The sequence below is a fragment of the Hippocampus bargibanti genome, linkage group LG22 (genome assembly GCF_051943395.1).
Source record: "Hippocampus bargibanti isolate YZ-2025 linkage group LG22, ASM5194339v1, whole genome shotgun sequence".
NCBI lineage: Eukaryota > Metazoa > Chordata > Actinopteri > Syngnathiformes > Syngnathidae > Hippocampus > Hippocampus bargibanti.
Window position 1 is genome coordinate 3,723,977 of NC_142755.1, and position 17,669 is coordinate 3,741,645.

At 40.8% G+C, this 17,669-nt stretch overlaps 2 protein-coding genes across 4 annotated transcripts; one reads left to right on the top strand and one right to left on the bottom strand.

Moving 5' to 3' along the window:
• Positions 1-280: 280 nt before the first annotated feature.
• golt1ba (golgi transport 1Ba) lies at positions 281-2,635 on the bottom strand. The gene is made up of 5 exons (XM_088988913.1): positions 2,486-2,635; positions 2,196-2,287; positions 1,912-2,090; positions 1,742-1,823; positions 281-1,283 (listed from the first exon to the last, which is right to left on the bottom strand). Exons 1-5 carry the CDS (start codon positions 2,508-2,510, stop codon positions 1,245-1,247), a joined length of 417 nt encoding a protein of 138 aa, XP_088845039.1. The 5' UTR covers positions 2,511-2,635; the 3' UTR covers positions 281-1,244.
• Positions 2,636-2,993: 358 nt separating this feature from the next.
• On the top strand, positions 2,994-16,561 carry recql (RecQ helicase-like). Of its 3 annotated transcripts, none has more exons than XR_016113664.1 (16): positions 2,994-3,439; positions 3,524-3,594; positions 4,057-4,281; positions 4,955-5,134; positions 5,214-5,320; positions 5,402-5,600; positions 5,667-5,833; positions 5,910-5,988; positions 6,975-7,123; positions 7,223-7,340; positions 7,427-7,565; positions 7,644-7,735; positions 8,474-8,690; positions 8,812-8,941; positions 11,670-12,277; positions 12,403-16,561. XR_016113664.1 is itself a non-coding variant. In XM_088988709.1 (16 exons), exons 2-15 carry the CDS (start codon positions 3,570-3,572, stop codon positions 10,383-10,385), a joined length of 1,929 nt encoding a protein of 642 aa, XP_088844835.1. In that variant the 5' UTR covers positions 2,994-3,439; positions 3,524-3,569; the 3' UTR covers positions 10,386-10,410; positions 11,670-11,806. The 3 variants fall into 3 exon arrangements, 2 of the variants coding, with proteins under 2 accessions (XP_088844835.1, XP_088844834.1); XM_088988709.1 differs by lacking the exon at positions 12,403-16,561 and adding an exon at positions 10,284-10,410 and having other exon boundaries at positions 11,670-11,806; XM_088988708.1 differs by lacking the exon at positions 12,403-16,561 and having other exon boundaries at positions 11,670-12,330.
• Positions 16,562-17,669: the final 1,108 nt, after the last annotated feature.

Below are 17,669 nucleotides of genomic sequence, written 5' to 3' on the forward strand. Positions count from 1 at the left end.
TTGAACACTCTAAATTGTTTGTCTTTGTGAATAGATGACAACGTTGGAACTTTAAAATAATTAAGGCTACTTACGGCACTCTCCCTTTTCGTTTCTGTCGGATTTCTTATTAGTACTGTATTCTCAATACAGTCATGGTTTTCATTTTGGAGGCCCTACACGTAATAAAGTTTGTACATAACAGCCCTAATAAAAAAAAGTTGGCATACACGAGTCTAAAATTCGAGCAGGTAATATTGTTGTATTTTTATGCTTAATAAATAAAGATTCAGGCAAGAAATAGACTTCTTTTCTTTCATTAGTGACAAATATTTATACAAAATACTGTAAACACAATTTGTACAGTTAATTTATGGGGAAGCTTTGTCATAAATCCTAGCCACTGATATGGAAAAAAATGTACCTTGCCAAACATGAACAAATTGGAGGTATAAATGAAGCAAAACATTTACAAGACTTGTTTTTTTTTTTTTACCACAAAGCCATCCTTGTTGGCAATCCACATGGTTTTTCTTTTGAGATGCAGTGTGCGACGAAACAGTGGAGCAAAACTTTATCGCATTACTTCTGGATGTGCTTAAATACACAAAATGACAGTTTCAAAATGTGATCAAACCTTTTCTGCTGCTATGTCCAGCATTTAAAAGTCCTACACATGACATGTTGCACACAGGTTGCCTTAAATGGACTTTACAGTCATGACAAAAGCAGATTTCCTCACGCTGAAATACACATCCTCAAAGTGTAATTCAAAATTCCAAGGCCTGACGTTTGGATATTGCATGTGTTAGCTGTAATCAGAGCTCCGTGATGAGAAAAAAAATACAGCATCTCATGAACAGCAGAAATAAAATGCTGTGCTTAAAAAAAGCTTTGACGAATTTAAAGGAGAGGCACACAAAAAAAAGACAATATGGCAAAAAACTCCACTATTCATTCTTGCAGAAGATTTCAATACTCACATATTTGGAAAGGCCTTTGGATGTCTTTAATTCCCTCACTGTGATTTATCAGTTGGAAAAAGGGGGGCGGGTGGGAAGTTTGGTCACTCTGAATAACAGACCGATGACCTATTGATGGAAATCGAGTCTTTCTTCTTCTCCCGCCTGTCGTTACTGAATGTAGAACCTGAGCAACTTGAAATTGTTTCCGTCGGCAGATGGCGGCGCTATGTTGAACCAGCTAGTTTCCAACGAAGACGTCTTTGCGTACAAGATGTCAGTGTTATCTTATCCCATTTAGTGTTATACCATGGTATTGCCTTCGCTCGCCTTGTCCACATACTGAAAAGAGAAGAAAGTCGCCATGGTGACTTTTGGCTTAGAACGTGTAGCTACCCTGCCCAAAAACAAACAAAAAATAAAAAGAACAGGACATTATGTGTCTTGATTCTCCACCAGCTTCTACAGTATGGATCATTTTCCACCAGGTTTGTCTTAAACGAACATTGGCCGATATTAATGCCTTAAAAACTAACATACAAAAAAAAATGATATATTTTTAGGCATGCAAGGAAAATCGGCAGTGACTGACCACGACTGCTGATTATCCTACGAAGGCTTTAAAAACAAAAACACAGGAAAGAGTCACCCTTAATTGTCCCCCCCCACCCACGAATGACCAATTGAGTTGCTTAATGAATCAGATGAAATTGGACTGGAAGCAACTTCATTTCACTAAAAGCCACGCTAGGAGTAACTCGAACAAGTGATATGGATTGATGCAATTGGGTCACACTTACTGAACTGATAAAGGGGAGGTTGAGGATGGAGCCGAGGACAGGTATCCGTCGGATGAAGCCTATTACGACGGGGAAGAAACCCCTGGACCAGCGACATAAAAGGGAAGGTTAGACATTGGTGTTAGCAATGGCTTGATCTCAAAATTTGTGCGCATGTGGCAACCCCTTACCTGAAGAGAAGGAAAAATCCATACACCTCAAGCACAACGCCGATGATGGGCCAGCCGATCAGCACCACAAAAACACCTCCCAGGAAGAAACTGGTGGCTTTCATTTTGTGTTTTTGGAAAAAGAAGCGGAAAGTCCGCTCGAGGCCAATGACAAAGGCAAGTCCGGCGACAAACAGGATCTAATAGACCAAAAAAAAAAAAAACATGGTTAAATATTAGAAGATGAGACCCCATTTCAAGAATTATATACATCATGTGACCCTCTGTGCAACATCCACACTCACGTTCCCAATCGCCAGTAGTGCTTTGTCAAAGAAAAGGATCATCCCAAAGAAGAGGAAAAACACGCCAAAGCCTGTTAATCCCATCCCGATTTCTGTTTGGAACAAAAAAACACACAAGAAGAAACACATTTGTTGGACAAAAGAAAGTAAAGTAGCCATGCTTTGCTGTATTATACGTAAAATACGAAAGCTAGTGCTACTAGCATCACATGCTAAACACTAGCGCACGAAGCCGGGTTCGTATAGCAAGGTGAAAGCTACTTGGATTGATTAGCAATAGAAAGGCTTACTTTGCGAGTCCGTTAAGGAAATCATCTTGGCAATAATTTAGACCAATGAGTGCAAAATAGAACTATAAGATCGAAGTGTTCATCCAAGAATCTTAAGGTTGACAGCTGCCACTGCAGCAACAGCCACGTCTTCCGGAAACACACCCTCGCTGCATGACAACTTCCGGTATCATCCCACAGTACTCCCAGTAAAGCTTGATATTCTCTAGACACAATCTATTTCCGGTATCATAAAATAATATGATTTTTATTTCTTAAATTGTGGTCATTAATTTAGCGTCAACATAGGGGCGAGCTTCTCCCCGACAAAAAAACTTAATCTATAACTGTAAAGTATCCTTATGAAAGAAATGTATTGTTATTATTTATGTCAATATTGTATTTTCAATCTAAACCACTGACGCGCGTATATTAATTGCAAAGCCTTTTATTTTGAAAGTGGCAAACGACGCTCGCCGGCGGATGAATTACCGTAAAGCAGAGTTAAAGCACTGGTTGCTGCAGCTAATATGACTCTAATTTACGACAGCGATGAACCACTAGCCGGCTACGGATTTAGCAAGTTATGCCATAAAATTCACCCACTTTATCATATATCGTGATGCATTGACATTTAATGTTTCTCTTTTTGTTTTAAATAAAACAGGCGACGTTCTCATTTTAATTCCGAATGGTAACCTGGGAGACAAAACACAAGTCTCATGCCCATAAATTAACTAACTCCATAGTTACCGTCAAGTGTTTTCAACAACAAGGAAAACGAGCAGCGTTCGAATGGGCAATTGTATTGTTAGATATTCCTGAAGTATTTCAATTTTAATCCATCTAGCTCTGTGTTAGATGGTAATTATTACGTTCCTGAAAGTGATACTACTTTACCTAGCTTGCTGCTGAATTTATGTACAATTTAAGTCGAGTTAAAGTTTACAGTGGGTGAATTCAACATTTAATAAGGTAATGAAATGTTGATTTTTTATGTCTTGCAGAAGTCCTGACGTACTAATTCCACCTTGCTGAAATACTTTTTGTCCTCCCCAGGATTCACATTTATGACGTTGGCAGATAATTAACCCGTGTTCATACGATGGATGGTCTTGGTCAGACAAATGGTGAGTCTGGTGTGTAAAAAGCAACCGTAAAAAAAAAGGCTTTGGGTGATGTTGTTAGTACCAGGTGGCAAGAGAACCTAATAGGAACACAAGAGAGACATAATAAAGGCTGAAGGTGTTGGCCTCAGAGGATAAACTCGTGGAGGTGCAAGACCCCATTGCATTTTGTTGCAACTGTCTTAACTGCATGCCGGGATTGTTTTTTTGTGTCTCTCTTGTGTCAAAAACATTGGAGTTAGGTTCAATTCTTATCCTGTGACTCTAAATTGACCTTGAGAGTTTTGAAATGACGCTTATAAATGAAATGTATTATTATTTTTAAATTGATTAATTGTCCAAAAGATGGAATTTGTTTCCCTCACACAAAAATAAAGATATACAAAATGAACGGATCAACAAATCAAATTTGAATGTGATTCATTTCCTAATCTGGAAATGTCTATTTCCATCGATATGCTTCAGGCGTTCAGGCCGAATTGGACTCAGTGGAGGCTGAGCTGGAGCTGGTGGAGCTTCAGATAGAAGAACTCCTCGAAAAGAAAACCAAATTGACTTCCCGCAAGGATGTTCTGCTCTGCAAGCTGGAAGAGGCCTGCGATGCTGCATCTGCATCGTCTTCATCAAGCCAGTATTCCAGATCCGGATTTGTAATGAACGAAGATGAAATGCGTGACTATGATGGCACAGGTACATTCCACATTATTGACCTTTCATCAGCTCACCATCAGCTCAATATTTTAAAGGACAACCGACGCCCGCGGACAAGTTGTGTCCATAATTTGTAAAATCACTTGAAATGACTTCTACTGTGTTACATTATATACATATATATTTTCTGGGACGCTACATTGGAGTCCTGACGGCTCGAATTAATCCGGAAGGACTTCTTTAATCGATTGCAAACATTTATGCCTTCCTCTTCAGAACTATTTGAATCATATTTATAGCTGGATGAGTAACAAGAAAGCATATTCTCCGAATCTGAAGCCATTGTTTTGATTCATGAACATCATGACATCATGAACAAGGGGGCGGGACCTTCTAAAACTCGCCATTTTCGGGGTCATTTTGAAGTAGTTTTGGGACACTATAACTCATTTTTATTGGTGTTTTGCATTTGACTAAAAATATCAGCCTGCGTATTTTGGGTATTTTAGATGCTATAAAAGTTTTTTCTGATGTCATTTAGGAACCAAAAAAATGGTGTCGGTTGTCCTTTAAATGGATATTGAGCATTTTTTTGTCTACACCATCAATCAGATGCAATTGCTACGTGATCAAAATTGTCCTCAAATAAGTTAGCATGTTGTGCTAATGACATTTTCTCATTTACCGTTCAACCCTTCACCTTTTTTTCCAGATTTCCCGTGGTCCAAAAATGTGACTCGGCACCTGACGGATTCGTTTCACCTTTCCAACTTCAGACCCCTGCAGCTGAGAGCCATCAATCTCACACTCTCCGCAAAAGATCTATTTTTGGTCATGCCCACCGGGAGAGGGAAAAGCCTCTGCTATCAACTACCTGCAATCTGTTCCGACGGTATGCCGGGAACGTAGCACGGGGGCAGTTTTTCGGGTCTTTTGCGAGTGATAAAAATGATGAAATGTATGCCATGTAGGTTTTACATTGGTTGTGACTCCCCTGGTGTCGCTGATGGAGGATCAGATCATGTACCTGAAGTCCATTGACGTAGCGGCGGTGATGCTTAATGCTAATAGTAGCAAGGTAAATAATTCACTGCACGACCGCAAATGCCCCAAAAAAATGTCCAATTGGAGTCCAAATATATTAATTTTGTGTCTCCAGGAACACTCAAAATCAGTTTTAGCCGGCATGATCGACAAGAATTCCCCTTTTAAACTCCTGTACGTGACTCCGGAGAAAATCGCCAAAAGCAAGATGTTCATGTCTCGCTTGGAGAAAGCCAATCACGGCAATCTTCTGAGTCGCATCGCTGTCGACGAAGTGCACTGCTGCAGCCAATGGGGGCATGATTTCAGACCAGGTGATTACTTTGACATCTAATGTGTGAACTAGGAACGCTTTTTACTGAAGATTTTTCTTTCTGTAGATTATAAACTTCTGGGGATTCTGAAGAGGCAATTTCCAACGGTGCCGCTGATCGGGCTGACGGCCACGGCGACCAGCGGTGTCCTCAAAGACTGTGAAAAGATCCTTTGCGTACAAAAGCCAATCACGCTCACGGCATCGTTCAATAGAAGTAATCTTTATTATGAGGTAAGGTCGCCATGAGAGACGTACTGTCACAGAGGAACGTTTGATTGTCAGGGTGAAATCTGTTGATGTCTCTCAGGTCCGCGCTAAAACTTCCGACGACGCGTTGATCAACGACATTGTCTCGATGATCAAGGGCCGCTACAAGGACCAATCAGGTGCTGAGAACTAGATTAAAAATGGACTCAAAATGTCTGTCCACATGCGTGTTTAACTCCGCCATTCACAAATGTATTCAGGAATTGAAAATATGACATAGAGCGCCATTCCCGAATTTGTTGGGGTGTTTTTTATTTTATTTTTTCATGCTTGGGTACCGATAAAGCGCTGGTCAGACTTCTGCCGATGTTTTTTTTTCCCCTCCACGAGGGGGCTTTTGTCAATTATAGTGCTTTGTTACAGCTTCGGCTATTGTTAAAGCGCTATATAAATCAATATGTCTTGTATTTTGTACGTCCGCCCCAAGCTCAGATAACTACAGACCCATATAACTTAGGAATTAACTATTTTCTTCTGATGAAAGAAGATAGTGTAATGTTTCTAACACTGTATTGAATGTATATGTAGTCCTGAAACTCAAATTGCTTTGTATTTTGTACAGCCGCCCCATTTCAAGGTCAGATAACGCATATAAATTAGGAATTAACAATTTTTTTCTGATGAAAGAAGAAAGTCTAAGGTTTCTTACGCTGTATTGAATGTTTATGTAGTCCTAAAACTCAAATTGTATTGTATTTTGTGCAGCCACCCCCATTTCAAGCTCACATAACTATAGACCCATATACTGTAACTTAGGTATTAACTTTTTTTTCTGATGAAAGAAGAGAGTTTAATGTTTCTAGCGCTGTATTGAATGTTTATGTAGTCCAAAAACTCAAATTGTATTGTATTTTGTACAACAGCCCACATTCCAAGCTCAGATAACTCCAGACCCATATAACTTAGGAATTAACCCTTTTTTCTGATGAAAGAAGAGAGGCTAAGGTTTCTCACGGCAAATTAAATGTTGATGTAGTCTGAAAACTCAATATATTGTGGGTCCTGGAATTTGAGTGAAAATGACAAAAACCCTGGCACTGGAGTGGACATATTTTTGCACATCATCTGGCAGTGAATGCGTTTTTATTCTTCTTTTATCCAACAGGGATCGTTTATGTGTTCTCTCAGAAGGACGCAGAGTCCGTGTCCTCCGAACTCCGACGCAGAGGCATCATGGCCGCCCCCTACCATGCCAACTTGAACCCCGACGATAAATCTAGCGCTCATCGCAAATGGACGGCTGGCGAAATCCAGGTCATACCGTCAAACCAAACCTTTTTCTGGACTCTGAGATGGATTATTACGATATAGATCAATGTAACGCTGACTACATCGGAATGTACACGTCTGCAGGTGGTGGTTGCCACGGTGGCGTTCGGCATGGGGATAGACAAGCCCAACGTCCGCTTCGTCATCCATCACACCATCAGCAAATCAGTCGAAAATTACTACCAGGAGAGCGGACGGGCAGGTGCAGTTCGTAAAATTGTTCGTAAAATGGCGCCGAAAATAAAATACAAAATCTTCAACGTGCTATTTTTTAAAAATGAACTCCAGGTCGGGACGATGTTCCGGCCGACTGCATCGTCTATTTTGGCTTCTCCGACATCTTCCGCATCAGCACCATGGTCGTCATGGAGAACGTCGGTCAACAGAAGCTCAATCAGATGGTTGCTTACTGCCAAAATGTCGATCGGTAACCTTTAGGCGCCGCCAACGTCCCTCCATTTTGTGCACCGTGGTATAACTTGCTTCGTATCGGTGTGATTGACAGATGCCGTCGCTCTCTCCTGGCAGTTCATTTCGATGAAGTGTGGGACCAAAATTTATGTGACCAGATGTGCGATACGTGCCGGAATGGAACAGGTTTGTGTGTGTGTGCGATATGAGTCTTTCTAAAGCCTATTATGTTCGTAAGCGTGTGATAATAACGCAAAAATCCAGTCCTCGAGGGGGGGAATCCGCCGCCTGTCACCTTAAGACTTGTAACGTCTTCATAAAATCCCATCAAAGCGCCTTTTCTTAAGCGGCCTTAAATCTTTTTTGCCGGCTGGCGCCACTCGCTCATAGCCGCTATTCAAATTAGCTTTATTTTTCTCAAGCTAGCGAATGACTTTTATCAACTGTGAGATTATCTAAAATATTTTTTATAGCCCAATCTGTATAATCTTGGTTTATAATAATTTCCTGAGCAAATGATTCGCATGTAAAGTAATCCTCCGTTGTTTTGCTATTAGCTCATTCACTACCAGACAATGTGTAAAAATGTGTCCACTGCAGTGCCAGGGTTTTTGTCATTGTCGCTGAAATTGCAGGACCCGCACAATATTGAGTTTTAGGACTACATAAACATTTAACTCCCCGTAAGAAACCCAAGACTCTCTTGTTTCATCAGGAAAAAAAGAGTTAATTCCCATGTGATATGGATCTGGAGTTATCTGAACTTGAAATGGGGGCAGGTGTACAAAATACATCACAATCCATACTTATTGATTTATTTAGTTTTTTTTTATTTTCACTTTTATTGACTATCCTTCCCTAATCTAAATTTCTTGACTGATTACCCGACGAAATAATAACACAATTCCGTTTTGTCTTCATCAGATGTCATCTCTGTGGACATTACCAAGCACGCCAAGCAAGTGGTGCAGATTTTAGAACTTGCGGCATCCTCGGATGAGAAGCTAACTCCGCTCAAATTGATGGACGCCTGGATGGGGAAGGGTCCCGCTAAATACAGGAAATCAATGGAGCCCACCACGCTATCCCGCCCGCAGGCTGAGGATGTGATTATTCACCTGCTGCTTCAGGGTTACCTCAGGTTACGTTTCACGCCATGGAATCTGGTTCATCGGACTATCGTTTTTTTTTTATGCTAGAATATTTTATAATGTCACACTTCCATTTTTGATCTACAAACCCTCTTATTCTTTCCTTTTTAGAGAGGATTTCAGTTTCACTTCATACACTACCTACTTCTACCTCAAGCTGGGCCGCAAGGCTCCGCTGGTGAAGAGTCAAAATCACACGCTGAGCATGAAGATGCGGACGCCATTTTCTCAGACTGCGGCGGTGAGTGAACATCGTGATTCGGTATTCCGTACGCACGTACATTGATCTGATTTGAGCTCAATGATCAAACCGTGATCCCTGATTGAAAATTCCGAAAACCACTCATCTCGGATATTGCTTATTGTTAGTCCGTCAAAATTAAATAATCTGTAATTTGTTTTTAACATATCGCTTTTGATCTCAAAGGCCCCCTAAATTTCGACCATGCCAGGCTCCTCTGAACCTTTTTTTAATAATAATACTAATACATCGTTTTTATAAATGCCTTTCAAAATGCTCAAGGTCAATTTATAGTCATAGGATCAGTTTTTTTCTGTGGGTGAGCAGTGGCAACCACACGCGCCAGCGTTCACTCATCCCGGAAGTAACTCAAAATGAGAGAAAGCTAGCTACCTAGCCAGCTGTTGGATAGTGAATAAATAGCTAATAGATAGCCAACAGCTATCCAGCCAGACTGCTTACGATCAACTAGACAGCTAATAGCTAGCTAATGAATAGCAAATAAATAGCGAATATAGCCAGATGGCCTACAGCTAGCCAGCCAGACAGCTAATAGCTAGCTAGCTAATGGATAGCAAATAAATAGTGAATATAGATAGCCAGATACCCAACAGCTAACCAGCCAGACAGTTTACAGTCAGCTAGACAGCTATTAGCTAGCTAGCTAATGCATAGCAAATAAATAGTGAATATAGTTTCCCTCCTTGACTCTCTTTGCGATTAGCTCACTTTCCTCTAACCTCTTTTTTTCCAACTCTCGTGTCTAACCTCTTCTTTGTTCCAATTCTCGTGTCTACTTGTACTTTTCTTTCATCAAATCACTCAAATAAATGTCTCACATTTTCCAAAGGCCTAAATCCAGGTAAGTCACCACCCAAGCTACTTGTTTTCCCCCCAAACGGATTGCTAAACCGCGCAAAGGGATTAATTATGCAGCAATGTCAAGTGATCAATTTATAGAATTGATGTTTATTGCATCAGTTTTGGCTTGTAGTAGAAGTGGTTTGAGTGTTCAACAATAACCAGAAAACTAGCAAGGCTCACAAATCCAAATTTTGTGTTCATACGAGACGCTTATTTTTCTATTTGACCACAAATATATATATATTTTTTAACTCCAAACTGCTTATATAACAAAAACTACTACTCCCGATTCCCTTTATAATCCTCATATATATTCCAAGGGGATATTCAGTTAAAAATGAGCGGTTTAGCAATCATCCTTGTTTGCAATTTTTTTCCCCCTCTGTCTTTGGGCTGCCACTCTGTTATACACTCCCTTTAGGAATCTAATCCACCCATTTTTTGGATAAAGGTTGTTGTCGTCGTTAATGGCCAACAGGTAAAAAAAGCGAGAGATCCAGGAAAAGTCAAATCAAAGGGATCAAATCAAAGTGATGACGAAGCCCCCGTGTCCAAGAAAACCAAGAGGGAGCTCAGATAATCATTCCAGAGGAGAACCTGACAAAGTACAGTCCATCATTCCTGTTGTTTTTCTTATTATTTTTTTCTCCTCATTGCATGGCAATCAACAGACACTGGAATGATTCAATTTTTAAGGGATTACTTAGTATTTTGGTACCTTGTCATTCTTGCTAAACTCCGGCGCATGCTCACGCTAACCCTCGTATGAAATTGGATGCGGCCTGGTTTCTCACTCGCCCCGGTGTGGGAAACTTTATTGGCAAAACAATCCCAAAGATGTTTTCCAAAATATTGACTCCTTGTCGGATATCATATGATCAGATCGAGTTACCTATCTGGAATGGCAGACACTAACGTTTTACTAACCACGGCTGCTCTGTTAATTAATGGTGATGGTTTCTTCTCACCGAGTATGGAATCATTGTTTCCATCGTTTTCTTAACTCATTCACTGCCAGACAATGTGCAAAAAATGTGCTCACTCTAGTGCCAGGGTTTTTGCCATTTTCACTCAAATTCCCGGACCCACAAAATATTGAGTTTTAGCACTACATAAACATTCAATTCAGCGTAAGAAACCTTACCCTGTCTTTTTTCATCAGAAAAAAGAGTTAATTCCTAAGTTATATGGGTCTGGATTTATCTGAGCTTGAAATGGGGGGCATGTGTACAAAATACAATAGAATATTGTATTGATTTATATAGCCCTTTAACAAGCTGTATAACAAAGCGCGAACATGGACCAAAGGCAAATTCTGCCCACTTGTGGAATGGAAAAACATTGCCAGAGGTCTGACCAGCACTTTAACAGCACCAAACAAGGAAAAAAACAAAACCCGAACAAATACGGGAATGGCGCTTCTTCATCATATTTTCAATTCACGAATAAATTTATGAATGGCAGTAAATGAGGTAAGTATGCTGCAGCGATATTTTTTTTCAGATGATCAAGAATATATGCGAGTCAGTAGTTATATTTTAGGTCTAGATATTTTGTTACACAAATTCAGAAATGCTGGCGTTGCAATTGCGCGTTAGCATCCAGCTACCTAGCTCATTTTCGGAAATTCCGTGGTGTGTTTTAGGTTGAAATTTCGAAGGTAAATGCCGAAAAATTGCCAGAGGTTATGAACAGCGCTTTATCGGCACCCAAACAAGTAAAACCAAAACCCAAATAAATGCGAGAATGGCAGTGAATGAGTTAACCCCTATCGAATGCCATGCTCCATTCTTCAAGGAATAAGCACCATTTCTTGATCTTTTTTTCTATGATTCCACCCTGAACCCGATTTTTGTTACGACAGGATATGGCCGCTCCCAGTGAGGAGATCATGAAAAACAATTGCCCCCCACAATTGAAAGAATACAAAGTAACCAAGAACTTACCAAAGAAACCAAACACGAACCAACCCGATGCGCCGGACAATTGCGCTCGACGTGCAGTTGATGCTAACGTCCAAATCAACACCCCCACCAAATCCTCCTCGAAACGTAAATCCACCATCCCACAAAGAGCCAGAAAGAAACCCCACGGAAATCCCGTCGTTCCACCTCCGTTCATCGCCGATGACCCCGTACCGTGCACGACCCCAAGATCCCCCTCCCAAGCTTCTTTCATTTCCGAAACTGCGGCAGAAGAACTATCCCACCTGCGGAACTACTACAGGAACCAACTTCGGAGAATAAACTACATTTCACAGGAGTATCTACCCAACGAGTCTGGACTGCTGGCGTGTTTCCGGCAACCTTTAAAATCCCTGCGACTTCCCCGTAGGACGACGATCACCCAGACGGCTCGCAGCTTGTGGATGCGGGTCAGCAGCCGAAGGAAGCTGATCCGCCGGTGACCATTGGGATTTTTTTTTCTCCCCGAGCCGCTTCAATCGTGTTTGGAATTCCAATCCCGGGTCGCGTATGTATGTTAGAATTCAAAGAATGAGCGTTTTAATAAATATCTGTCTTTGCTATGCCGAATGGATTTTTCAAGCCTTCGAGCTTCACCCTACCCGCACCCCCTTCTCGCTACTCTTTTCACAGGACTGACCCCTTAGCCACGCGCGTCTCAAGGCAGTCCAAAGTGATTATTTGCATCACCGTCATTTGAAATATGGAAGATATTCACTTGAAGCGCATCCTACCACGGCTCGGGGGGGCGAGAGAAAAAGTGATATTCATTTCAAAAGGATGCCAGAGCGATAGAAGAACCAGCCAGAAGATCGAAGGAGAAAAAAATATCAGCCAGATGGTAGGTAGTCTTTGCATTATTCATACATGCACACACCATGTTGTGCTTCAAAAAAAAAAATATATATATACAGATACTATCTTACACTCTGTGAATACATGATCTTAAGGATTAGACCTTGTTTCTTCCTTCCTCTCCTCCAAGGCTCATTGAATATTCATTTAAATTGTTATCTTTTGCCGGATGTTGAGATTTTATTCAATGAGGTTTCGGTCCCTAAAAATAACACGGTGAATTTAGGATTTAAAAAAACAAAACAAACAAAAAAAGGCTCAACTCCAATTCAAGGCCACGTCACTAGTTAGGGAGCAAACTGTCATTGATTTATTCTTATTTATTTTCATTTAACTCAAACACTGTAAGACGATGTGCAAAAATGTGTCCACCCAGCGCCAGGGTTTTTGTCATTTTCACTTAAATTGCAGGACCCACAAAATACTGAGTTTTAGGACTACATAAACATAAATGAGTCGAAACTGCAGCACCGTTGGTTTTCTTGTCTCAATTCTTACTTTGCACAACTTCCCCCACCTGAAACAATACTAATACTAATACTAATACTAATACTAATACTAATACCAATAATACATTTGATTTATAAGCGCCTTTGAAAAGTCTCAAGGTCACTTTACAGTCACAGGATCAGTTTTACTGTGGGTGAGCAGCGGCAGCCATCCGCACCAGCGTTCACTCAACCCGGAAGTAACTCAAATAGATGGAAAGCTAGCTAGCTAATAGATAGCTAATAATAATGATGATAGTAATAAAAATAATTGTATTTATAAGCGCCTTTCAAAACTCTCCAGAACATAGCTAATAGATAGCTAGCTAGATAGCTATCCAGTTAGATAGCTATATCGCTAATAGATAGCTAGATAGCTAATAAATGACTCTGTGTCTTTGTGTTGTCGTGTTATTTGTTCGTTTTTTTTTTTTTTACTTCAAGATGGCGTGGCGAGTGTGGCTGCCTCTCCAGCAGCTCCTGTAGTTTTTTTTCTACTTCTTTCTTTCCTTTCCTCTTCCTTTCATAACTTTGCTGCTGTGAAATGTAAATTTCGCCACTGTGAGACGAATAAAGGCACAGTACATTAGGCTCCTGAGCCATAGGTTCCACAATATGACTCACGCCTTTTTTCCCACCTTGCCTTTAGCGCTAGCGTGACGCAGCCTCATTTCCAGCTCCATGACAGTTCGAGGCCATTGCTCTGACCGCACATCCTGCGGACTCCCTTCTTCTATTTTTCCCCCTCTACCTGTTCCCATTCCCAAAATTCGGGAAAAAAAAAACATTAGACTATTACCACCCAGATTTTGCTCGCCATTTTCTGACACACAGGCCTATTGACATCTTATCTGATCTGAACTAACCGATGTATGTAAAAAAAAATAGGAATGACATCGCGGCCGCACCCGCATAATGACAAAGGGATTCATTAGCATCCCTTTTTACCTCATCCAACTTCCTCTCCCCGTCTCCTCATTCGGATTCAGGCTGCAGCCCTCCTCTTCCTTCCTCTCCCATTGAGATGATTGCATAGAGCAAGGCGAGAAGGAGCGATGAGCGGGAGGACTATGAGCCCCCGCCCAAAAAAAAAAAAAACAGAATTAGTGTATTCATTGCCGAAGATCCGCAATCATTATGCCGTCCCACGGCCCCGCTGTGATGAGAACCTGAAAAAATAGCAGTCACGTTCTTCATTTTTTTGGGGTCTTTTTGAAACATTCTGCTTAACCTAATTGTACGTCGGTTATCCTGGTTGACCTTAAAGGACAACCGACGTCTCCGGACAAGTTGTGTCCATAATTTGTAAAATGGCTTCAAATGACTTCTACTGAGCGTATTTTACAAAGATTCCACCGCATATAGCTATATTTTACATTTTAAGACTCGCGCTGAATATTCAGGAAGTCTTGTTTTTGAGTTGGTGACCAGTCCGTACGTGACGTCACTAAAGGAACGCCCCTGACCGAAAAAAGACACATTGTAGCAGTCCTTCTATCACGTCAATGTATTTTGCTGTACTTGTTTGGTCTGAAAACCTTGTGTTGCACCAAAAAGCTGTCAGAAGAGGGCGACCAAACTCCATGGAAGGAATTTATCAGCCTGTGGAAACGGGCTGACTAATTCTCTACACGGCTTTGTTGCCATTTTCTTCCTCCCTTCTTTAATCTATTGCAAACATGTATGCTTTCTTCTTCAGAACTATTTGAATCATATTCATAACTGGATGTGTAACAAGAAAGCATAATCTCTGAATCTGAAGCCATTGTTTTGATTCTCCAGCAATGCAAGATGTATTGGCGTGACGTCACGAACTGGGGGCGGGACTTTCTGAAAATGCCCAATTCGCAGCTCAATTTTTTGCAGATTTTGGACACTTTAAGTCATTTTTATTGGTGTTTTGCATTTGAATAAAAATATCATAATGCGTGTTTTGGATATTTTAGATGCTATAAAATGTTTTTCTGATGTCAGTTAGGAAACAAAAACGTGACGTCGGTTGTCCTTTAAAAGACCTCCCCAATGGTGACGTCTCTTACTCCACTTGCTTGTAAGGGAGGCAAAGTATCAGTATTGTGGTGTCAGAGTATTTTTCTAAGTACAAATATGATTAAGGGAACTGGGATTGGTCGCTATATTGGAGGCCAGTTTTTTTTCTCCATTTTCTTCCACTGTTGCATTGTTAAGGTAGAATACAGTGAGAAAACTCTATTTAGCTGACATTTTATGCAATCTAATCCTCTATTTGAATGGTTTTCACTCCACTAGTTTGTAATCCTTTTTGCACCGAGCTGGGACATACTGGGGCGGGGGAGTTGCTACCCTTTACTTTTCGCCTCTTTTCATCTCCCTCAGACATCATTTGGCTCGGTTCAGCTCGGGTGCGCAGCTTGATTATAATTGTTTGTCCTCTCTGCCATTAGCCAAAGAAACAACAGCATAGTTTTACTTTTGGAGCAAGAGAGTTCAGATTATTTTTTTCGTCTTTTATTTTTAATCGAAAGTTGAATAACTTTGCTTGAGTCACTTTCTGTTCCTCATCATCGATCAAGAGCTTTTAGTCAGCTCTTTATTGACTTTGAGCTCACAATAGATTGCTTGCACAAAATATGGCAGCTTATCTTGCTCTCAGTGCACTTTTTAACCACAGCATGGTGCTATGTTCAAAGTTAATCTCCCAAAACTGCCCCCCCCCCCCCCAGTCATGATTTCCCACAAATCTGACCTTTCAAGCCGCGATCATGTGAAAAAGTTCACTAAAATTGATCCGTTATCTGATATTGACTTGTTTCTGAAAAGTGCGGGTTATTATTTTAAACGTTATTATCTTGGGAATGAAGTTACAGCGTGTTATTTTTTTTCCCCTGCATACTCAGCATCTCCTTGCTCCATTTCCCTGACATATAATATGGTACAATATTGACACTAGCCGCAAAGTTCGGCAGGAGTCAGGCTCTGCTCGGATTGCTTTTTTTTTTATCCAGCAAATTTGTGGACCCATACAGATTCATTTTGCCTGATCACGAGGAGCACCAGAAACAACACGCTTTATTCATCTGTTGTCACACCCAAAAAAAACATGTTTTTCAGTCCTACTCGCACAAGGCCTGGATCAAATGTAACCAGTGGATGTTCCTCGTCGATACTTTAAGAATGCCCTCAAGTGCATTTAAGTTGGCGCTTTCTGAAATGATATAATTGATAGCTTTCATTGATAATTTAAAAGTTAGCCAAGTGAAGTCTTTTCGCGACAGGAAGCAAATGCAGTCGTTAAATTATTTACTCCAGTCATCCTTTATTTTATTTTTGTCATGTCTGTGCATGGGAAAAGTGTGGTTGAGGCAAAGCAGGGTAGTAAAAGGTGCAACAATCCACACATATGCAACATTCTTAGCGTTCGGCCTGGATCTTCCTCTTAGTGTTTGACCCCACAGTGTGAGTTGGGGGCGGGGGGTGGGGGGGGGTGTGCCTGTGAGTGTCTCCAGTTTGTAAGCAATTCCAGACCTTGGGGATAGAGTTAACGTCTGTGTGCTTTGTCTAGCCTGCAGGAATTGAGTTGGGGGTAGCTGGGATGGTCTGTTTGGGTACTGAAGGGTTTCTAGCCATATGCAAGTGTGTAGATTACTACATGGAACCATGACTCTGGATGGTTTAGAAAAACATTGTGGGCCAGTCTCTTGGGGTAAAATAATAATTCAATAGCAAAAGATGCAGGCCCGGTGGGCATCTGCCCTGTATGCCAGATGGCCAGTCCAGCCCTGCCGAGGAGTCAGAATTGTTGCATGGGTTACCATCACGGTGCGTAGGAGCGGCTTGAGATAAGAACAGGAACCATTTTGAACAGATTCTGAACACAGTGCTCTGATCGGAGAGGACAGACTCTACGATATGCCATCCTCTTGACAGACAGTTCTTTCAAAATGAGCCACTCATTACTGAGCATTAGCTTGGTTATTAGACTGCATTAGGGCTGAAAGAGGGGGCTTGAGGATTAGTTAGGTCTGCTACCTACTGGAGATATGCTTTAAATTGGACTGACTGAGGTGTGCTGTCTGGTTTGTTGAAAAAAAAATCATATTGTAGTAAAATAATACATTTCAAAAATAAAATGTATATTTCATATTTATTTTGAGACAATTTAAATCAGGCATTGCGGTGAACAGCTGCATAATAATACAGTAGTTTAATACAGTATTTTTATCTTTATCGTCAGTTTTTTATTTCATTACAACTTATTTGAAATTAAAATTGTTTTCAAGAAAGTTTGTGAGCTGTTTTTATTTAAATTCTTGAAAATGCGACGCTGTTTTGTCACATGACCAAAAGTCACTGGTCGTTACCTGCAATTCCGGCGCAATTGTGACGTCATTTTCAGGTGACGTCAAAATGGCCGCCGACTGTGATGAATTGTAACAGGTGGATTTTGCCTTTTATTTCATATTCAACTCACATAATATACATCAATATACTGTGTTTGTGCAGTTAAAGGCTCATATTATTTTGTCAAGAAAGAAAATGACACGACTTTCCCTTTTACTATGTGTGGGGGAGCTGTAC